Below are 19,924 nucleotides of genomic sequence, written 5' to 3' on the forward strand. Positions count from 1 at the left end.
CTCGTAAACAATATACCCTGGGACAGCTGTCTCGCCTGTATTCAGCCGATTGAATTGCTCAGACCATAACATCCCACAAATTGTGCTGCGGTTCTAATCAGCTGCTGCTGATCACAAGATAAATGAGCGAAGAGACCCCCAGATGGGAACTGGGGATCTCCGGGATCGAGTAGTCAGCCTCGAGCAATCTACAGCCAGAGGATCGATCAAAGACAGACAGCAGAAAAGTGATAATCATTTTAGAGCTGAAGGAGAAGGAAAGACAAATGGTAAATAAACTGAATATTCAAAAAAAGGAGAGGAAAGACACACAGTGCCTTAAATAGGGAAAAAAAACATAAAACCCACGGAAGATAAAACAAAAGGATTGAGGGAAATTATTAAATCATGAGAGAATAGTAACACTTGTATTATACAACACTTTTCACAACCACAAGACTTCTCGTCCTTTTACAGTCTGCTTTAAGTGTACTTAGTTTTGTAATGTTAAATACAGCAGTTAATTTACACACAACAATGTCCCACAGACTGGACTGAGGTAATGTCGTGAAAATAGAAAACGTTTGAAGCATCTGTGCAGACAAAGCCAAATTAATCAGAAGAAGATGTAGGTCCAGGGTTAAGGTGGAGAATTGCTGACAAGGTATATTTAGTGGGCACATAGGGGACTGGAGGAAAGCAGTAGAGGGAGCTGAGAGGGTAATCTTAATATCAGTGACAAAGAAGATCATAAGATCCATAAACTTGTTGGAGGGAAGGAGGTGAAAAGAGGAGGTTTTAATGCAGAAGTCATGTTGAGAATTTATTTCATCATCAAACATTTTAACAGTCTACCTATTTACTCTGGAAACAGCCAAACAAAGCTGTCTTTGTGCAAACACAGGCCTTGTGATTGTGTTATGATCCCAGATATTGGTGGTAGTGGACAGGTCAATTTCCTACAGTGAAACTCTGTTGATAGATCATGAGTTTAACTTTTTTTTTGTTTGCTGCGCTGGTCAGTCAATGAAGATGTTCAAAAGAGGCTGCCAATACACCTTCAACAAAGGGCCATCAACATTTACATCAAAATGAAGAAAGACAGTCAATTGTACACCACACAAAAATGGTTGAAAATAATCCAAACAACATACAGAACGTCATATCTTTTATTCCAGTAATATCTTTAAAGATACTTAAACCAGAGTCAGAAGTCACATTTATTTCCACACTGAAACTTCTTGCTCAGTTGGTCCAACCATAATCTGCTTTCTTTTGACAAATTATTTTGCATTCAATACATACTATTTTTTTCAGTTCATGATTCTCCTGGAGTTTCTTAAAATAAACTGCCTACTCAGCTCATTGTTACCTCACATGGAGTCCCTAAACTCGTACCTTATAGGATGATATCTCTTTGACATCCCCAGAGCTTCTGGAACTTCCTTCTCAACAACTTCACAGAATCTCAGGACATCTCCACATCCCTGAAAGCTAATATTAGTTTCCCTGTTACTATGGGCCTTTTCACCCATCAAGAACCTGTTCCTAGATTTTTCTTTCTCTAGTGGTCAAAAAAGCCTTAACAATTGACCCCCACCCTACCAAGTGGTATGCTGGTCATTGAGTTGAAATGGTGTGATTTCTTGTAAATAGCCAGAGAAATAGAGGACTAATCTCAGGCTGGGAAAACAAATTTCTATTCCACAGCATATTCAAGGCCAAGCCTTGGACATGGAGAGGTGATATTCATTAGTAAGATTGAGGCCTTTGCAGCCAATAAGTGCTGTAGGGACTGGACTGCATTACTTCTAACCAAAATGACATTTAACTTTGGTATTTTTTGTTATAGTGTGCCTTTAAAGAGTGGTTTAGTTAATTCGTTTATTTATTCATGTGATTACTCAAATATTCACATATTGATATTTAGCAGGCGGTAATTTGTAGTGCTAAAAAGATCTCTGCCTCATGTTATTCTTCATCCTTTGGCTTGGATCTATTTGACGTAAAACTGAGTTAGAATTATAACAACTCCAGTAGGTCAATTGTTTTGAAGTTTTTTTGTAAATTAATTTAAAAAGTAAAGAAAACATATTTAGTCTGGAAACTTTAGTTAGCTATGCACTTTCCTACAAATCAGACACAGTCTTAAATCGGACCAATATTACCAATCCCTCGTTGTTACTGAGACAAAAGTTCTGCCTACTAGCAATGTGGGAGTGTCTTTATAACAGACTGCAACAAATCATGTTTACTCTCAAGAATATCTAGGAATGAGCAACAAATGCTGTTTTAAGATTTTTTAAAATCTTCTAAGCTTTGAGAAAGTTACATACTTTTATCACAGTAGCATTTGAGGCTTTTGGCATTTTTATGGAACAGTAACCATATCCCTAACTTTAACTGTAACCTTAAACAAATTGCAAACTGCTTACTTACCATTAATTTTAACTGGCCCTCAAACTCCCACCTATTGAAACCCGAAATTGATTTTTCCAAGAATTGATCAAAAATCACATGACACCAGGTTATAGTCCAGTTTAATTTGAAGTTACAAGCTTCCAGATTTTTGCTCTTTCTTCAGGTGTCAGGATACTTGTATCTTAAAATAAACCTGTTGGACCATAACCCGATGTCATGTGATTTTTGACCTTCACCATACCAGTCCAACACCGGCAACACCACAGCATGGTTCCCAAGAATTGAGTAGAGATTAATGTTTTCAAGAAGGTTTGTAGCTTGGGGTGTGAATGATGTTGTAGATGTGCATGCCAAGCTGGTGGGTTTGGTTGCAATCATTTCATCACCCTGCTAGGTAAAATTGTCAGTGCATCTCCAGTGAAGCGTTGGTGTTCTGTCCTCCTTGTTATTTACATGCATCAGTTTGTTGGGATGTTTGGTATACTTCTGGTTCTATTTCTCAGTGATTTGTACACCAGATCTCCTTAAATATGATTGTTGATGCAGTTCCATTTGGAATACCAGTCCTCCAGGAATTCCCTGGTGTGTCCCTGTTTGGCTTGTTCTCTTATGGCAGTGTTGTCCCAGTCAAACTCGTGTCCCTCGTTGCCCGTGTGTAGTGAGACAAATGAGAAATGTCTCTTGGTGGCTAGTTGATGCTCATGTACCATATTGTCAATTTTCTTCTGGTTTGGCCTGTGTAGTGATTCTCACTGTCCTTACACGGTATTTTGTATATTACACCGGTTTTGTTGGTTTTAGGCATGGCATCCTCCACATCCGTCAGTAGCTGTTGTAGGGTGCCTGTTTGTTTGTGGGCTACTCTGATACTTAGGGATCTGAGTAGTCTTGTGGTCATCTCTGAAATGTCCTTGATGTTCGGTAGGGTGATTAGTGAGTCTGGCCATGTTGTGTTTTCCTATTGTGGTCTGTCTCAGAGGTAACAGCGGATTGTGCTTTTTGAGTATCCATTCCTTTTGAAGACTGGGTTCCGTTGCTCCTGTTCTGCTTTGCGTGGTTCCAGGTTTCTGCAATGTGTTGTGAATCATTTAAATACTGTCTTGATGCAGCTCCATTCATGGGCATTGGGGTAGTTGCTAGTGTAATTGAATATCTAGTCCGTATATGTGGTCCTTCTATGTACACTAGCCTACAGTTCCCTGTTGATTTACATTCTACCATTATATCCAGGAACAGTAGTCAGTTGTTAATCTCTTCTTCTTTTATAAATTTTATCTCAGTGAAAATGTGTGGTGGGTTTCTTCTGGTTTTGTGCATTTGATAATCACAAAGGTGTCATCTACATATTGGACCCAAAGTTTGTGTTGTATAGTGGGGAGTACTGTCTGTTCTAACCTTTGCAATACTGCTTCTGCAATCAGCCTTGATATTTGTGATCCCACTGGTGTTCAGTTGATTTGTTTGTATATGCTGTTGTTGAAGGTGAAGTGGGCTGAGAGGTACAGATCTAGTAGTTTCATGGCGGTATCCTTACTGATGTTGTTGGTGTCCTGTGGTGCCTGTCTATTTGATTCATCCAGCAGTGTGGCAATTGTCTCTTTGGCTAGGTCAATGTTTATGGATGTAAATAGTTGCATTAAGTCAAATAATATCATCATTTCATCCTCTCCTATCCTGGTGTCCTTGATGATGTTGATGAATTCTTGGGATGAGTGGATGCAGCAGGTAATGTTATCCACTAAGTCAATGGGCCCCCTGAGACCCATTGTCTCACTACCAGGCACAGACTCGCCAAAGAACCACAAATGAAATTGAAATACTTAGTGGACAACACTATCCACTCCATCCACTTATCCCAAGAATTCCTCAACATTATCAAGGACACCAGGCTAGAAGAGGACGAGATGATGATATCCTGTGACATAACATAACTATTTATATCCATAAACATCGACTAGCCAAAGATATAATTGCCACACTACTGGGTGAACCAAATAGACAGGCACCACAGGACACCAACAACATCAATCAGAACACCACCATGAAACTACTAGATCTGTGCCTCACAACCCACTTCACCTTCAATGACAGCATATACAAACAAATGATCACCAGTGGGATCACCAATATCAGGACTGATTGTAGAATCAGTATTGCAAAGGTTAGAACAGATGGCGCACCCCCTATACAATCCAAACTTTGGGTCAAATATGGAGTCTTTAAAAGGAATGAATACCCAAAAAGCATAATCTGCTGTTACTTCTGAGACAGACCACAACAGGAAGACATAACATGGCCAGACTCACTAATCACCCTACCGAACATCAAGAACATTTCAGACATGACCACAAGACTACTCAGAACCCTAGGTATCAGAGTAGCCCACAAACCAACAACTACACTTAGACAGCTACTGATGAACATAAAGAATCCTATACCCAAAAACAGCAAAACTGGTGTAATAGACAAAATACCATGTAAGAACTGTGAGAAACACTACATAGGCCAATCCAGAAGAAAACTGACAATACAGATACATGAACACCAAATAGCAACCAAGAAACATGACCAATTCTCATTTGTTTCGCTACACATGGACAACGAGGGACACAAATTCGACTGGGACAACACAACCAAAATCACACAAGCCAAACAGAGACATACCAGGGAATTCCTGGAAGCCTGGTATTCCAACTGGAACTCCATCAACAAATACATTGAAAGAGATCCAGTGAACAAATCACTGAGAAACAGAACCGGAAGTGGTACCAAACACGCCAGCAAACTGAGGCATACAAATAACAAATGGGACAGAAGACCAATGCTTCACTGGGGGCGCATTGACGATCACCCTACCAAGTAGGGTGACATAATGTTTGCAACCAAACCCACCAGCTCAGCAAGCAAGTCTATAACCTCAAGAGTATAGATTGCTTATAGTTGTTTAGCTATATGAACTAGAAATGTGAACAAATATATTTGTTTTATTCATTCATTGAATGTAGGCATTATTTGCTGAACAACTACTTATAGTTTCCCTTGAGAAGGTGGTGGTGAGCTGCCTTCTTGAACTACTGCAATCCCTGTGCTGTAGGTAGCCCCACTGAGCTGTTAAGAAGGGAGTTCCAGGATTTTGACCCAACAACACTGAAGAAAAGGCAATAAATTTCCAAACCTAAAGTTGTGTGCCTTGGAGGAGAACTTTCAGATGGTATGTTCCCGTGTATCTTTGGCCTTGTCGTTCTAGATTGTGGTGTTGTGCATTCAGAAGGTGCTGTGTAAAAATCCTTGGGGAATTACTGCAGTGGCATCTTATATTACCATACACACCACAGCTAAAGAGTGTTAATGGTGGAGGAATGAATGTATGTTGATGTGGTGCCAATCAAATGGGTTGCTTTATCCTGAATGTGTCAAGCTTCTGAGTGTTGTTGGAGCTCCACTCATCCAATTAAGTGGGGTGTATTCCATCACACTCCTGTCATGTGCTTTGTAGACAGTAGACTGGCTTTGGGGAGTCAGGATTTGAGTTATTCACTGCAGGATTCATATCTCTGACCTGCTGTTGTTGGCACTGTATTTATATGGCTAATCCAGTTCAGTTTCTGGTCAATGATAATCCCCAATATGTTGATGGGGGGAAATTCAATGATTGTAATGCCATTGAATGTCAATGGGCAATTGTTAGATTCTCTTTTGCTGGGGTTGGCCATTGCCTGGCATTGGTGTGGCATAAATGTTATTTGCAACCTTTCAGCCCAAGGCTGATTGTTTCTAGGTCTTGCTGCATTTGGATACTGAATACTTAAAAATCTGAGGAGTCATAAGTGGTACTGAACATTTTGCATTTATCAACAATTATCTCTTTTTGATTTTCTGATGGAGGAAGGTCATTGATTCCTCATCTTGGCAAAGCATCACAAGGAAATGTGACAGAGATATTTTAAAAACCAAAAAATAAACAAAGAGAGAATATCTAAAAACATAACGAAAAATATCTTATTTCCAAACTTGGTGCCAAATCTGCACTGTTTTCAGTAAATTACAGATCACAATAAGTTGTGTTATCATTATGAATTGTATGATTTTTAAATATGAGTTTCAAATGTGATTGCTGTAGTGTTATATATAATAAAATGTAATTTGAATGATCATTTTTGGAATAATTCCTTTGATATGTGGCCATTCAGTTCAACTGATGTACACATCATTTATTTTCCTTGTGAGCTCTCTCCATTCCCTATTCATTGAACCCTATCAGTACGTTTTCTATTTTCCGTTAGTTTAATGGCTTCTTTAAGATATCATACTTTATTTTTCTAATAATAACAGAATATTCAATGAAGGAAAAAGCTTAGTTATAATCCATTTATCTACATGTAAGTTAGTAGAAGTTACCATTTGATTGATAAAATAACACAGCAACAGAAATTCCTTCACACATGGATCCAGTAGAGTAAAAGCTGAAAATTCAATTTTCTTATTTTCTGCTTGGTTGACTGAATAATGGAACATTTCTGTCTCTTGATTTATATGACCAGTATCTGACACAAGCACAATATACTATCATAGGTTTCTCTTCCTTAAAAACACTTTCAGTGAACACCACGCTCAGAGTTGCTACTTTAACATGTTAACTTCTCCAAGGTTGCTACAAGATAATTCAATATTTGTTTGTACACTTTATTGTTATTATTCATTACAAATCGCTTATTACTACAATGTAAATTGTGATGTAATTTATTTTGGCACAAATGTTAGCAAGGCATAAAGCCCTCAAAATCAAGGATTTATATATTTATATAATAAATGTTGGATAAATCTGAATGAGTTCACACTTTATTTATAAAGCTGTGGAGCTACTATTGCTACCTGACTTTCCAAAGATTTTCTCCTCCCCATACTACAGTGATAAATTCGATGTATCTCAATACTTTTTAAATGGACTAATATGTTTTAATTGCTTTGAATCAATGAGCATTAAAAACAATTACACATTTTAAGTACACAACAAAACAGTTTGTTTTATTTAGTCTAATATCAATTATCTAAAGTATTTTATGGGGTTGGAAGGGGGCTTGGAGAATTTCCCACAGTCATACCTAGAGATCTAGTGTGAGATGTAGCCTTATTTGCTATCACAGAGACAACTGAATCATCCAATTATAATAGCTGCCATTAAATGAACTCCCTGCTTCAAAGATTATTTTCTTTGGACACATTGAGTAAGAAATTCATCTGGGTCCAGCTTTAGTGCACTCAGCTGACAGAAGAGAGACCGAGCAATAGGCCTCATGCCTTTTGAGCATTTTGTGTCTGAGCTGCCAGTGGCTATCATACTTCCAAAGGCAGGTTTTGCATTTGAACTACCTAAATGTTGGGCCACAGGCCTCAGCAACAATGATGTAGTACAGGTTCCAGGAAAGGGTGTTGGGTCATGCAAATTGTTGAGGGAGAGTGCTTGGTATTTCTGCTCGCCTGATAGGAAGGTTGTTACAGAATTTGAATTAGAATTAAAATGCACTTTACTTGGTGACTACTGAAGCAACAGAGTTGATGAACATTTACAACCAAATTTCATTGATAGGATATTCAGCCTCTCTTTTATTCATGAATGATTCAAAGTCCACATCAGGGACCCACTAGATACACCTGAAAAATAGCTTGAGAGAGATAATGGGAACTGCAGGTGCTGGAGAATTCCAAGATAATAAAATGTGAGGCTGGATGAACACAGCAGGCCAAGCAGCATCTCAGGAGCACAAAAGCTGACGTTTCGGGCCTAGACCCTTCATCAGAGAGGGGGATGGGGAGAGGGAACTGGAATAAATAGGGAGAGAGGGGGAGGCGGACCGAAGATGGAGAGTAAAGAAGATAGGTGGAGAGAGTGTAGGTGGGGAGGTAGGGAGGGGATAGGTCAGTCCAGGGAAGACGGACAGGTCAAGGAGGTGGGATGAGGTTAGTAGGTAGCTGGGGGTGCGGCTTGGGGTGGGAGGAAGGGATGGGTGAGAGGAAGAACCGGTTAGGGAGGCAGAGACAGGTTGGACTGGTTTTGGGATGCAGTGGGTGGGGGGGAAGAGCTGGGCTGGTTGTGTGGTGCAGTGGGGGGAGGGGACGAACTGGGCTGGTTTAGGGAACATGTCCATGTCCATCATGGGCCTCCTGCAGTGCCACAATGATGCCACCCGAAGGTTGCAGGAACAGCAACTCATATTCCGCCTGGGAACCCTGCAGCCATATGGTATCAATGTGGACTTCACCAGTTTCAAAATCTCCCCTTCCCCTACTGCATCCCTAAACCAGCCCAGTTCGTCCCCTCCCCCCACTGCACCACACAACCAGCCCAGCTCTTCCCCCCCACCCACTGCATCCCAAAACCAGTCCAACCTGTCTCTGCCTCCCTAACCGGTTCTTCCTCTCACCCATCCCTTCCTCCCACCCCCATCCGCACCCCCAGCTACCTACTAACCTCATCCCACCTCCTTGACCCGTCCGTCTTCCCTGGACCGACCTATCCCCTCCCTACCTCCCCACCTACACTCTCTCCACCTATCTTCTTTACTCTCCATCTTCGGTCCGCCTCCCCCTCTCTCCCTATTTATTCCAGTTCCCTCTCCCCATCCCCCTCTCTGATGAAGGGTCTAGGCCCGACACGTCAGCTTTTGTGCTCCTGAGATGCTGCTTGGCCTGCTGTGTTCATCCAGCCTCACATTTTATTATCTTGAAAAATAGCTTGATTCATTTTCAGCCTGAATGTCCGCAGACATCTTGATGGCACAGGACATTGATCTGAAAAAAATATGCTTTGTTGTATTAATTCTATATCCTTAATATGATGCAGCCTGTGTTGTACACCATAAATCTTGAAAAGCAGTAGGTTTGAAAATAACTCAGAGTTAGCAAGAACTACAGATGTTGGAGTCAGAGACAACAGTGTGGAGCTGGAGAAACACAGCAGGCCAGGCAGAATCAGAGGAGCAGGAAAGTCGACTTTTGAGTCAGGACCCTTCTTCAGAAATAGGATAGTTAAGGGAGCTGGGAAGTAAATGGAGAGAGGAGGGGTGGGGCTAGGGAAGGTAGGTGGGATGGTGATAGGTGAATGCAGGTAGGGAATGGTGGGGATTGGTCAGTGGGATGGGAGGGGCGGATTGGTGGGAGGGAAAAAAGACAGGTTGTGTCAGCTCAAGGAAGTGGGAATGAGAAGCCTTTCATATCAGACAGGGTTTCACCTGTACACCTGCCAACTTGGTCTACAGTATCCGCTGCTCCTGATGTGGTCTCTTCAACATCAGTGAGATCAAGCGTAGACTCGGAGACTGTTTTGTAGAGCATCTATGCTTTATGTGTGACAAGTGGCAACACCTTCCAGTCAGCAACTATTTTAACTCCCCCTCCCACTCCCTGGTGACATGTCCATCCTGGGCCTCCTCCAGTGGCATAATAATACCACATGCAATCTGGAGGAGCAACACCTCGTATTCCGCTTCAGGAGCCTACAGCCCAATGGCTTAAACACGGAATTCACCAGCTTTAAAACCTCCCCACCCCCAGCTTCATCCTATGTTCAACCCTCTCCTCTCATCCCTGCCTCCTTGACCTGACACAAATGTCCATTTTCTCTCCCACCTACCCACCCCACACATTCCACTGACCAATCTCTACCACTCCCCATCTGCACTCAACTCTCCCCATGCTACGTACCTTCCCCAGGCCCACTCCTCCTCTATTTATTTCCCAGCTCCCTTGCCACTCCCCATTTCTGAAGAAGGGTCCCAATCCCAAACGTCAACTTTCCTGCTTCTCTGATGCTGCCAGGTTTGAAAATAACATTTGTTTCATACAATACCTACTTAAAACACATGCACTGTTAATAATAGATGTTGAGTAAATGTTACTGTCATAATTTATTCTATTTTGAAAGAAAAATAGTGAGCTGACACCATACATTTGTGTAAGAAAGAACCACATCTGCTGGAAATCTGAAACAAAAGCAGAAATTGCTAGAGAAACTAAGCAGGCCGTCAGCATCTGTGGAAAGAATACAGAATAAACGTTTTGAGACCAATTACCCTTCTACAGAATTTCTTCAAAACACAAAAAATTGTGATTTAATTCACAGTATAGTTATTTTAGCTTTCTATGTGTGAAATGGATTTCATAGTTGATGCAAAGATAAATGTCAGCTGTACCAGATAAAATATATTGAATAACAGTAAAGATCAGATATCTATCAAAATTGTCACACAGTCTTGAGTAGACACTGTTGGTAGAATCACTACAATGTTGACTTTATAATAGCATGATACCATTCTTTAGGCTTTAAAAATTTGAGATGTTCTTTATTAATTCTAAATTTGTAATTTAGAATTTAGAATTAATGATGGTATCTTATTGAAGGGTCACCCATAGCAGCTGTGCCATAGAATTTTCTTCATTGAATTTGCACAATATTTATCCTGATCTAGCTCTTGGCTAATAATGTTGCAATCTCATGCATTACATCCAGGAGTACAAAACAATATTAATTCAATACAAATATCTCTAGAGTTGTCAGTGTTCTTTAAGTCCCTTTTAACCTTATTAATATCAAATTTAATTCAAAGCCTTCAAATCCTATGATCTTTAAGCATTGCTGCACGTTTAAGAGGCAATTGGGGAAGTTTATTTTTAGGATTACAGAATCTAAAGCATAATAAAGCATTCACGGATAATCAAAACACATTACAACTTTCAGTGACAATAAACATCGCAAAGAAAGCAGCTATGACCTTTTTAAGGTAAAGCTTATGTCCCAGTTGTGCAAGGCTGAACTCTTCGGTTATATTGACTTTAGGGAAAAGATGCGGAATGGTTGCATTTAATGTTTTTGGGTGGACACCCGGGCTGTCCAGGTAGATGAAAGTAATCTGCATCCCCTGGCTTTTTGGAAGAGCTGGGTCATAGGTTAAGGGAAATCTTGACGGGCATAACTCACTGTACAACGCCAAGCCCAACATTCTTGCAAACTTTCTTGGTAAAAAAAGATAGGTGCAACACGGCTGTTACACCACCGCCAAATTGAAAAATACGGCTCTGTATTTTATTAGCTTTCTTTACGAATAAAGGCGATGCAAGGTATGACTGATATAGACCTTAAGCGACCAAGTTTACTAGCTGAATATTGTTAGCCAGTTTCAGTTGGTCTTGCTGTCCCGAGCTATTAAATGATCCCCATTAAGTGTGTCCGTGACCTCTCTCATGATTAAATAGCGAACAGCGCGACTTTTGCAGAAAATATGGCACCTTTGAAATTGTGTATAAAATCGGGACACAAGAACAGGAGAAATAGGGGAAAGATAAAGCTACTTCTCACTGCATTGCGTTTCAAAAAGGTTTGTGCAAATAAATATTAGAATACGTATTCTAAATATTAGAATACGCACTAAAATAAAATCAAAACTTATTTTCTCGCGTCCTGCATTTATTACAGTGAAAACTATGCCACAAGCTCTCGTAAGAAAGGTGCATCCAAAAGAATCACCTGTCACTGGGTTAAAACAACTGACGCGTTTATCAATTCATTTTAATGGTTTATTTTGAAACAGGCATTTACTAGTTTAATAAATTATGTTTCAAAGCCAAATCACATATGGTGCTGTACTATGTGGTCAAAATAATAAGCAGTCTCACGCTGCAAAGTGTTTGTAGACAGATCCTCTGCTCTAGGAGATCAATTTTGCATTTGCCCTTGTTTGTAAACCTTCGCTTTTATCGTAGTAGAGCACTACATCTCAGCAAATGGGACGAGGTCGAAGGAGAAAACCTTCGTCTGGAATGGTTTCAATAGATTTGCACCGACCAGAGGCCAAGGGAACCCTCGGTGACATCCCGCGATGGGGTATCGATGTGTTGAGTCTGGGAAATGAGCTTTGCAGCGCCGGCTCGCGGAGGGGATGCTTGGACTAAACACAAAGTATGGGCTGCGGCTGGACTCGCTGTAACAGTCTGCGGTGTCCAGCGCGGGGCTGGTATCGGCCGCTCAGCTCCCCAGCTCATAAAACAGGCAGTCAATCACAAGGCAGGGGGGAAATAGAGCAGCGGGGAGGGGGGGAGGCATTTGGGGAAAGCAGGCTGCAGAAAGGAGGCGAATCTTTTTGTGTGTTGGACACAAGTTGGTGCACTCGCCATAAAGTTTTTGGCCAGTTTCCTGGGGGGGGGAAGAGAGAGAGGCGGAAACTGTCGTCTGGTGAACGGATCGGCGGCGGGGGGAGAGAGAGAGAGAAGCAGCGGCTGGAATGTTCTGCTGGGCTCTGGGTTCTGGGTTCTGACCGTTTTGTGGGTGTGTTGGATATTTAAGTTTGGCGAGCGCCTGAGTTCCGGATTATATTTAAAGAGAGAAAAAGGGGGAGGAGGAAAATTCATCGGTTTAAAGGGACAAGATTGTCACTGATGGAAAGTTTAATGCCTGGGATTTAGGTGAAGCCTTGCCTTTGAAGAAAGAGGTGGGGGAGGTGGAAGGATTTTTTAAAACAAAAACAAGAATGCCGATTGTGGGTAATTCCCAAGTGAATGGGGAGTCTCGGCGGCGGCGTCCCCGGTTCAATACCCCGCTCCCGGGCAAGCGTGGCTCTCGGTGCCATGCGGGAGGAATCCGGGAACAAGCCTCTGCCGAGGCTGACGGGAACCAGCTCTTGCTGCAAACGGACAGTGCCCGAGGCGGCCGCGTCTCGCCGTGCCCAGGCCCGGCCAATGCTCTCAGGCCCTGGGCTCAGGAAGCCGGCTGTAGCTCCGCTCTTCAGGGCGACTCCGGGGCGCAGCTGGCCGCTCGGCGCAATGCCAGGATATCCCCAGCAGGTAAGCACCGTCCACATTGACAAGCCGATGGGGAGGGGCGGGATGCAGAGAATTTAACCGTTTTCGAATTATGTTTATCTTCACCGTTCAGTCCGCCCTGTAAAATGCAATTATTTTAATGCTATGTCTTTTTAATGCAATTTCATTTTTTTTCCCGTAAATGCAATGTCTTTTCCCACGTTTATTTTAGCCTGAGTTATGAACTATCTCAATATTCATTGAAGTGAAACTACTAAACTTCTATCACTGAGCCAGTGATCTAATGGTTCTGAAGATCCCTGATTTTTCTAATACCTTGAGGTTGTCATTTCTATAAACAACATCTTGAATCTCATGATGTGGAGGTGCCGTTGTTTGGACTGGGGTGGACAAGGTCAGAAGTCACACGACACCAGATTATGGTCCGAGACACACTATACTACAGATGCTGAAATTCAAGATAGGCAGACAAGAAGCTGGAAGAACACAGCAAGCCAGGCAGCATCCGGAGCAAAGGAGAAGTTAACTCTTTAGGTATAACCCTTCTTTCGGACTTCAGTTGAGATTCCAACAGGTTTATTTCAAACCACAAGTTTTGGAGCGGTGCTCCTTCGTCAGGTGACTTCTGGCGCCGTATGACTTCTGACCTTGAATCTCAGACAATCGAGTTTAGAAATTCATTTTTTATTCTTTACGCGAGCTTTATCTTTGTCTCCATTTGCCTTACGGTCTTGTGAAGGCTTTTTTGTTTTATCCCTTATTGTGGGCACAGATGTGCTCTTCCATTGTGGCAAAGTTCAGGCTGGGGAGATTCTGTCATTGCGAGGTCAGGTGCAGTTCTCCGTACAGGCCACCGCAAAAGTTTCCCTTTGTTAGAATCTGGAGTCTGTCAGACTAAGATGTGAATTAAATAATTGTTCACATGATATGAGACATTTTAAGCAGGGTAAATCCATAGTAGAATTACTTTTTTTGGATTGGAAGGATATAAAATGTAGCCAGCATTGTGTGAACGTGACATTGAAGAGATATGTAGCCAGAAGAATGTTGGCAGTGTATCAGCTGCTAAGTTTAATGGCAAATATTCCAACCAATGCCACTACGATCAAAACCTGAAATGGACTTGGTGTGCAGTAGCGCTCATTTGAAACGTTAAAATTAGCTTAAGTTGTGTTTTTTTTGGGAATGCAGTTCAGTTGATTGTTATCTCGGATTCTTCAGTATCTGCAGTTCCTACTATCTCTATGCTTTCTGTACACCGTTTTTCAGGGGTCAGACCAGGTAGACAAAGTGTAGAGCTGGATGAACACAGCAGGCCAAGCAAAAGATGCTGCTTGGCCTGCTGTCTTCATCTAGCTCGACACTTTGTTATCTAGGAAAGTTGACGTTTCGGGTCCGAAACGTCAGCTTTTCTGCTCCTCTGATGCTGCTTGGCCTGCTGTGATCATCCAGCTCTACACCTTCTTATCTACAGAAATCATAGACTTAATTAAGTTTTAAGGTGATGAGTGCTTTTTTGGTGCCATAATTCAATGAGTTGCCTATTCAAGTAGCATAGAAAAATATTACTTGATAAACTTATATTGCTGTGCGTTGCTGGCATGCCCTTGCCATCTGGTTGAATCCATGCCTTTTTTTAAATTTTCTGAAATGACTAAACAAGGCATTAATTTCTTCAATAAGAATCTTGTGTATAAGATGAGTAAGCTCTAGGCTCCCATGAATTCTATATAAAAAAAGGCATTATTTGAGATTTGTTTTCTGAAGAAGAGTCGCAACCTGAAACATCAACCTTTCTGCTCCTCTGATGCGCCTAGCCTGCTGTGTTTCTCCAGCTCCACACTGCTCTGACTCCAGCTTCTGCAGCTCTTACTATCTCGTGTTTGAGATTTAACACTTGCATATCAGCATGTTCTTTGCAGATGTCTGATGACAAGGAAAGATCTTAAGATCAAAGACACAGAGATTCATAGGAACCAATTGATCAACTTTGTGGCTGTTAAAGCCAACTATTTTAAACTCTTCTTATTTTTTTAAGTAGTCAATGTGCATTCAAGATTATTTATTTCTATTTATTTGACAGTTTGATCCAAGAATGGTATGACATACTTGTGGTTGTGGGTTGAGAAGTCTACAGGATGCTTTCCACTGTTACATGGATATAACTGGAAGCAAAAATAGAAAGAAATCTGCCTATAAAATGGGGGAAAAAGGACATAAAATCCCCCTTACTACTGATGAAAAGCATGTACATAATGGAAGCATAGATGTTCCTTGGCCTCATGTAGGGTTGGAATTAGCTGTGGGGCAGTTCTTTTTTCATTTCTCATATTGTGAAGAGACGAGTCTGTCTGAGTGTCCAATTTTAACTCTTAAGGAAAAGAAATCTCAAATTGAAAAAATGTGTCCACTACCCAGTAGTTTTTACTAGTTCCCTAGTCATGTTTGTTCATTGTACATTTTTTTAAAAAGTCTGAATCTACTGGATACAGATGGCTTGGGTGAATACATTGAGAACTAAAGAAATAAATGTTGAATCTCTTGTAGCAATTCTTGCTTAATTCTGGGTAGCCATTAGATCTTAAATTTTAAAATGGGTCAATCATGAATATCATTGTGCTTAAAAAGGAAAACCACATTCTGTGTTCTTTTCAACAGAACAGTGTGGCTTGAGTGATAGAATGTGTTCCTTGAAGTCACTGTACCCTCTGGTAATATACATAGAACAGAACCTTTGAGGACCACTGGAGCCATCAGTATCAGAACCTCTTGTTGCTATAGCAATGGTCAGCTGCTGCGAGATACAACTGTCAGAGATGTGTAATGTCTTAAAAGGAAGCAAAATGACACTCATCTAACTTTTAGACTCTGAACTGGCTTATATTGTTCTGTGATAAATGTCTAAGAAATATCATTGCTGCGGGAAGCTGATATTTGAGTTGATTTTAAAATGCTGCATTTCCAGGTGGGAGGAAGGGAAATACAAAACTGTTGACGGGATCATACCATTCGTACAGATAAGCAGCTCGCCAGCTCCAAAGAGTTGCATTGATGCAATCTGTGGAAGGGTCTGCTACCTAAGACTATCCTATCCTCCTAGCTGAAATAAAGAGTATAGTAACTGAGTTGTGAATCTAAAAGGAGTAACTCTAAAACAACCACAAATGTTGTTTGTAGAAGGAGACCGTTAATCTTATTCCTCTGAAAGTAAATTGGATAAATTGATTATGTAGGGATGGCTTTTCTGGCTAGCGACTTGAAATTTTTTTCTGCATTGCTTTGGTTATAACATGGGAAATCACATTGAGGTCAAACAGAACATTGGTGAGGCCTCTACTGGGATACTGTGACCAGTTCTGGTCACCCAGTTATAGGAAGGATATTATGAAAGCCTAGAAGAGGGCTCAGAAGAGATCTGCCAGGATATTGCCTGTTATGAAAGGTTTGATTTATAAAGAAAGGCTGGATAGACTGGAACATTTTTCCACTAGAGTGTAGAAGGTTGAGAGGCAACTTACAGAAGTTTTTATAAAATAATGAGGGGTATAGATAGTGTTTTCTTTTTCTGTAGGATCTAGATTTCAAGACTACGATGCACATCTTTAAGGTGAGAGGAGAGAGATCTTAAAATACGTGAGGAGCAGATTTTTTATACAGAAGGTAATTTGTGTGTGGAATGAACTTCTAGAGGAACTGGTGGGTGCAGGTACAATTACGAAGGTAAAAGACATTTGAATAAGTACATGAATGGGAAGGTTTTGGGGGGATATGGGCCAGAAGCAGACAGGTGGAAGTAGTTTAGTTTGGGATTATTTTTGGCGTGCACTGGTTGGACCGAAGGGCTTGTTTCCATGCTGTGTGACTCTGAGTGTGATTAGAAATGGACATTACAAGAAAGACTCATTGCACATCTTAATGTGACTTGCCTGTTAAAAATGCCTAAACCAGTTTTTTTTTGTTTTAAGTTTCTGCAATTTGCAACTATTTGTTTTCATGTAGTACCTTCTACAGGAAAAAAATATGCTAAGATGACTGGCAGTGATTTCAGAAAAAGGGTGCTGAACCATAGTGAAAAATGTTAGGTGTGACCAAAAGTTGGCCAACAAAGTATGCTTTAACAAACATTTGTGAGCAGAGTTAGAGTCAATGGAATGAAGGACAGAAGCAGCATGGACATAAAATTGACCGAGTGACTGGAAAAAGGTTCTATTCATATAGAGCCATATATGATGGAAATGGACCCTTCTGTTCAACCAGTCCATGCCAAACATAAAGTCCACCTCTCTGCTCTTGGCCCATATTCCTCCAAACCTTTCCTATTTGTGTATCTATCCAAAGGTCTTTTAAACATTTGTAATTGTATCTGCATCCACCACTTCCTCAGGAAATTCACTCCACACATGTAAAAAAAAATTGACTTGTCTTTTTTAAATCTCTCTCTCCTCTCAATCTTAAAAATGTGCTCTCTCGTCTTGAAATTCCCCATCCTAGGGAAAGGACAACTACCATTAAATCTATCTATACCACTCATTATGTTATAAACTTCTTTCAGGTCACCTCTCAGCCTCCAACACTCCAGTGGGGAAAAAAAAGTCCCAGCCTATTCAGCCTTTCTTTATAACTCAAACCACCTATACCCAGCAACATGCTGGTAAATCTCTTCTGAGCCTTCTCCAACATGATAATATCCTTCCTATAACTGGGCAAACAGAACTGGACACAGTATTCTGTAAGAGGCCTCAACACAACGTCCCAACTTTTATACTCAAAGGACTGAGCAATGAAGGCATGTGTGCCAAATGCCTTTTTAACCATCCTGTCTATATGTGATGCAAATTTCAAAGAATTATGTATCCCCTCCAGGCCTGAGTGGCAGGCAGCAGAGGGTGGTGATTGAAAGATGTTTCAACAACACTACCCAAGGCCCTACCATTAATTGTATAAGCCTTGCCCTTGTTTGTTGTACCAAATTATTTATACAAATGACAAACAAAAGAGGACCGGTGGCTCAGTGGTTAGCACTGCTGCGTCACAGCGCCGGGAACCCTGGATCAATTCCACCCTCGGGTGACTGTCAGTGTGGAGGTTGCACATTCTCCCCATGTCTGTGTGGGTTTCTCTGGATGCTCTGGTTTCCCCCCACAGTCCAAAGATGTTCAGGTTAGGTGGATTGGCCATGCAGTGTTCAGGGATGTGTAGATTAGGTGGGTTATAGGTGGATGGTTTGCGTAGGATGCTCTGAGGGTTGGTGTGGACTTCGCGGGCCAAAGGCCCTATTTCCACACTAGGGATTCTATAGAAAGGACTCAGAACTGATTTTGGACAAGAGGGAAATTTGTATTGATATTTCCCAAAGGTTAATGTTCGCACTGTGCTCTTCCTGATGTATATTAATTGCCAAGACTTTGGTACACAGCATACTGTTTCAAAAAAAATTGTTGGCAACATGAAGTATTGTGAAATGTGAGAGAAGCATAATGTAAAACTTCAAGAGGATATAGACAAATGGCAGAAATAATTTAATGCAGAGAAGTGAGGAGTGATTTATTTTCGTGGATAGAACACAATGTTATGGCTAAGGTTGAAGGGGCACATTGTTTTCTTTATAAAGCTATAGAGGTCTACAGCTCGGATAAAGGCCCTTCAGCCTAACAAGCCTGTCCCAGTGAAAAGCAAGCATCTAACTATTCTAATCCTATTTTCAAGCATTTAGCCCATTGCTTTGAAAGCCTTGATATTAGAAATGCTCATCCACCACCTTACAGGCAGTGAGTTCCAGATTCCCACTGGGTGAAAACATTTTCCCTCACATCCCCTCTCAACCTCCTGTCCCTGAACTTAAATCTATGCCCCGGTCATTGAAACCTCCACCAAGAAAATAAATCCTTTGTGGCTACCCTATCTATGCCCCCCCCCCCCCCCCCATAATTCTATACATCTCAATCATGTACCACCTCAGTCTCATGTGTTCAAACGAAAACAACCCCAATCTACCCATCTCCCTTATTAATGAAGGCTCTCCAGTTCAACATCATAGTAAATCTCCTCTGCACCCTCTCCAGTGCAATTGTATCCCTTCTGTAATGTAGATTTCAGAACTTCACATAATACTTTAGTTGTAGCCTAACCAGCACTTTATACAGTTCGAGCAGAATGTCTCTGCTCTTGAACTCTGTCTCATTTCATAAAGGCATGTGCCCCACATACCTTCTTAACCACTTTATCTACCTATCCCAGTGGCTTAAGGGATCAGTGGATTTGCACACCAGGGTCACTCTGATCTTCAGTGCCTTTCCAGGGTCCCGCTGTTCATGTGTTCCCTCGTGTTGTTTGTCCTGCCAATCACGTCACTTTGCACTTACTTCAGGGGAGGCAATGAGCTGATGGTATTATCGCTGGACTGTTAATCCAGAGACCCAGATAACATTCTGGAGATAACAAAGTGTGGAGCTGGATGAACACAGCAGGTCAAGCAGCATCTCAGGAGCACAAAAGCTGATGTTTCAGGCCTAGACCCTTCTTCAGAGGCTCTGGATCCGGGTTTGAATGCCTTCATGTCAGATGGTGGAATTTGAAGTTAACAAATATCTGGAATTAAGAATCTAATGATAACTGTGAATCTATTGTCAATTGTTGGAAACATCCATCTGGTTCATTAATGCCCCGTAGGGAGGGAAATTGCTGTCTTTACCTAGTCTGGCCTACATGTGAA

At 41.3% G+C, this 19,924-nt stretch overlaps 1 protein-coding gene and 1 long non-coding RNA gene across 4 annotated transcripts in view; one reads left to right on the top strand and one right to left on the bottom strand.

Moving 5' to 3' along the window:
• Window positions 1-124, bottom strand: part of LOC125458144 (uncharacterized) — a 28,274-nt gene extending 28,150 nt beyond the window's left edge. Inside the window, exon 1 of the long non-coding RNA XR_007248780.1 lies at window positions 17-124. This is a non-coding gene — a long non-coding RNA (uncharacterized LOC125458144). The remainder of the gene's footprint in view (window positions 1-16) is intronic.
• A 12,571-nt stretch (window positions 125-12,695) lies between these two features.
• The window catches only part of rnf44 (ring finger protein 44), a 137,194-nt gene continuing 129,965 nt past the window's right edge, over window positions 12,696-19,924 (top strand). For all 3 annotated transcript variants that reach the window (XM_048543398.2, XM_048543399.2, XM_048543400.2), the window contains exon 1: window positions 12,696-13,233. In XM_048543398.2, coding sequence (XP_048399355.1) covers window positions 12,921-13,233 — 313 coding nt within the window. In that variant the 5' untranslated portion in view covers window positions 12,696-12,920. The remainder of the gene's footprint in view (window positions 13,234-19,924) is intronic.

Source organism: Stegostoma tigrinum, chromosome 13 (assembly GCF_030684315.1).
Source record: "Stegostoma tigrinum isolate sSteTig4 chromosome 13, sSteTig4.hap1, whole genome shotgun sequence".
Lineage (NCBI taxonomy): Eukaryota > Metazoa > Chordata > Chondrichthyes > Orectolobiformes > Stegostomatidae > Stegostoma > Stegostoma tigrinum.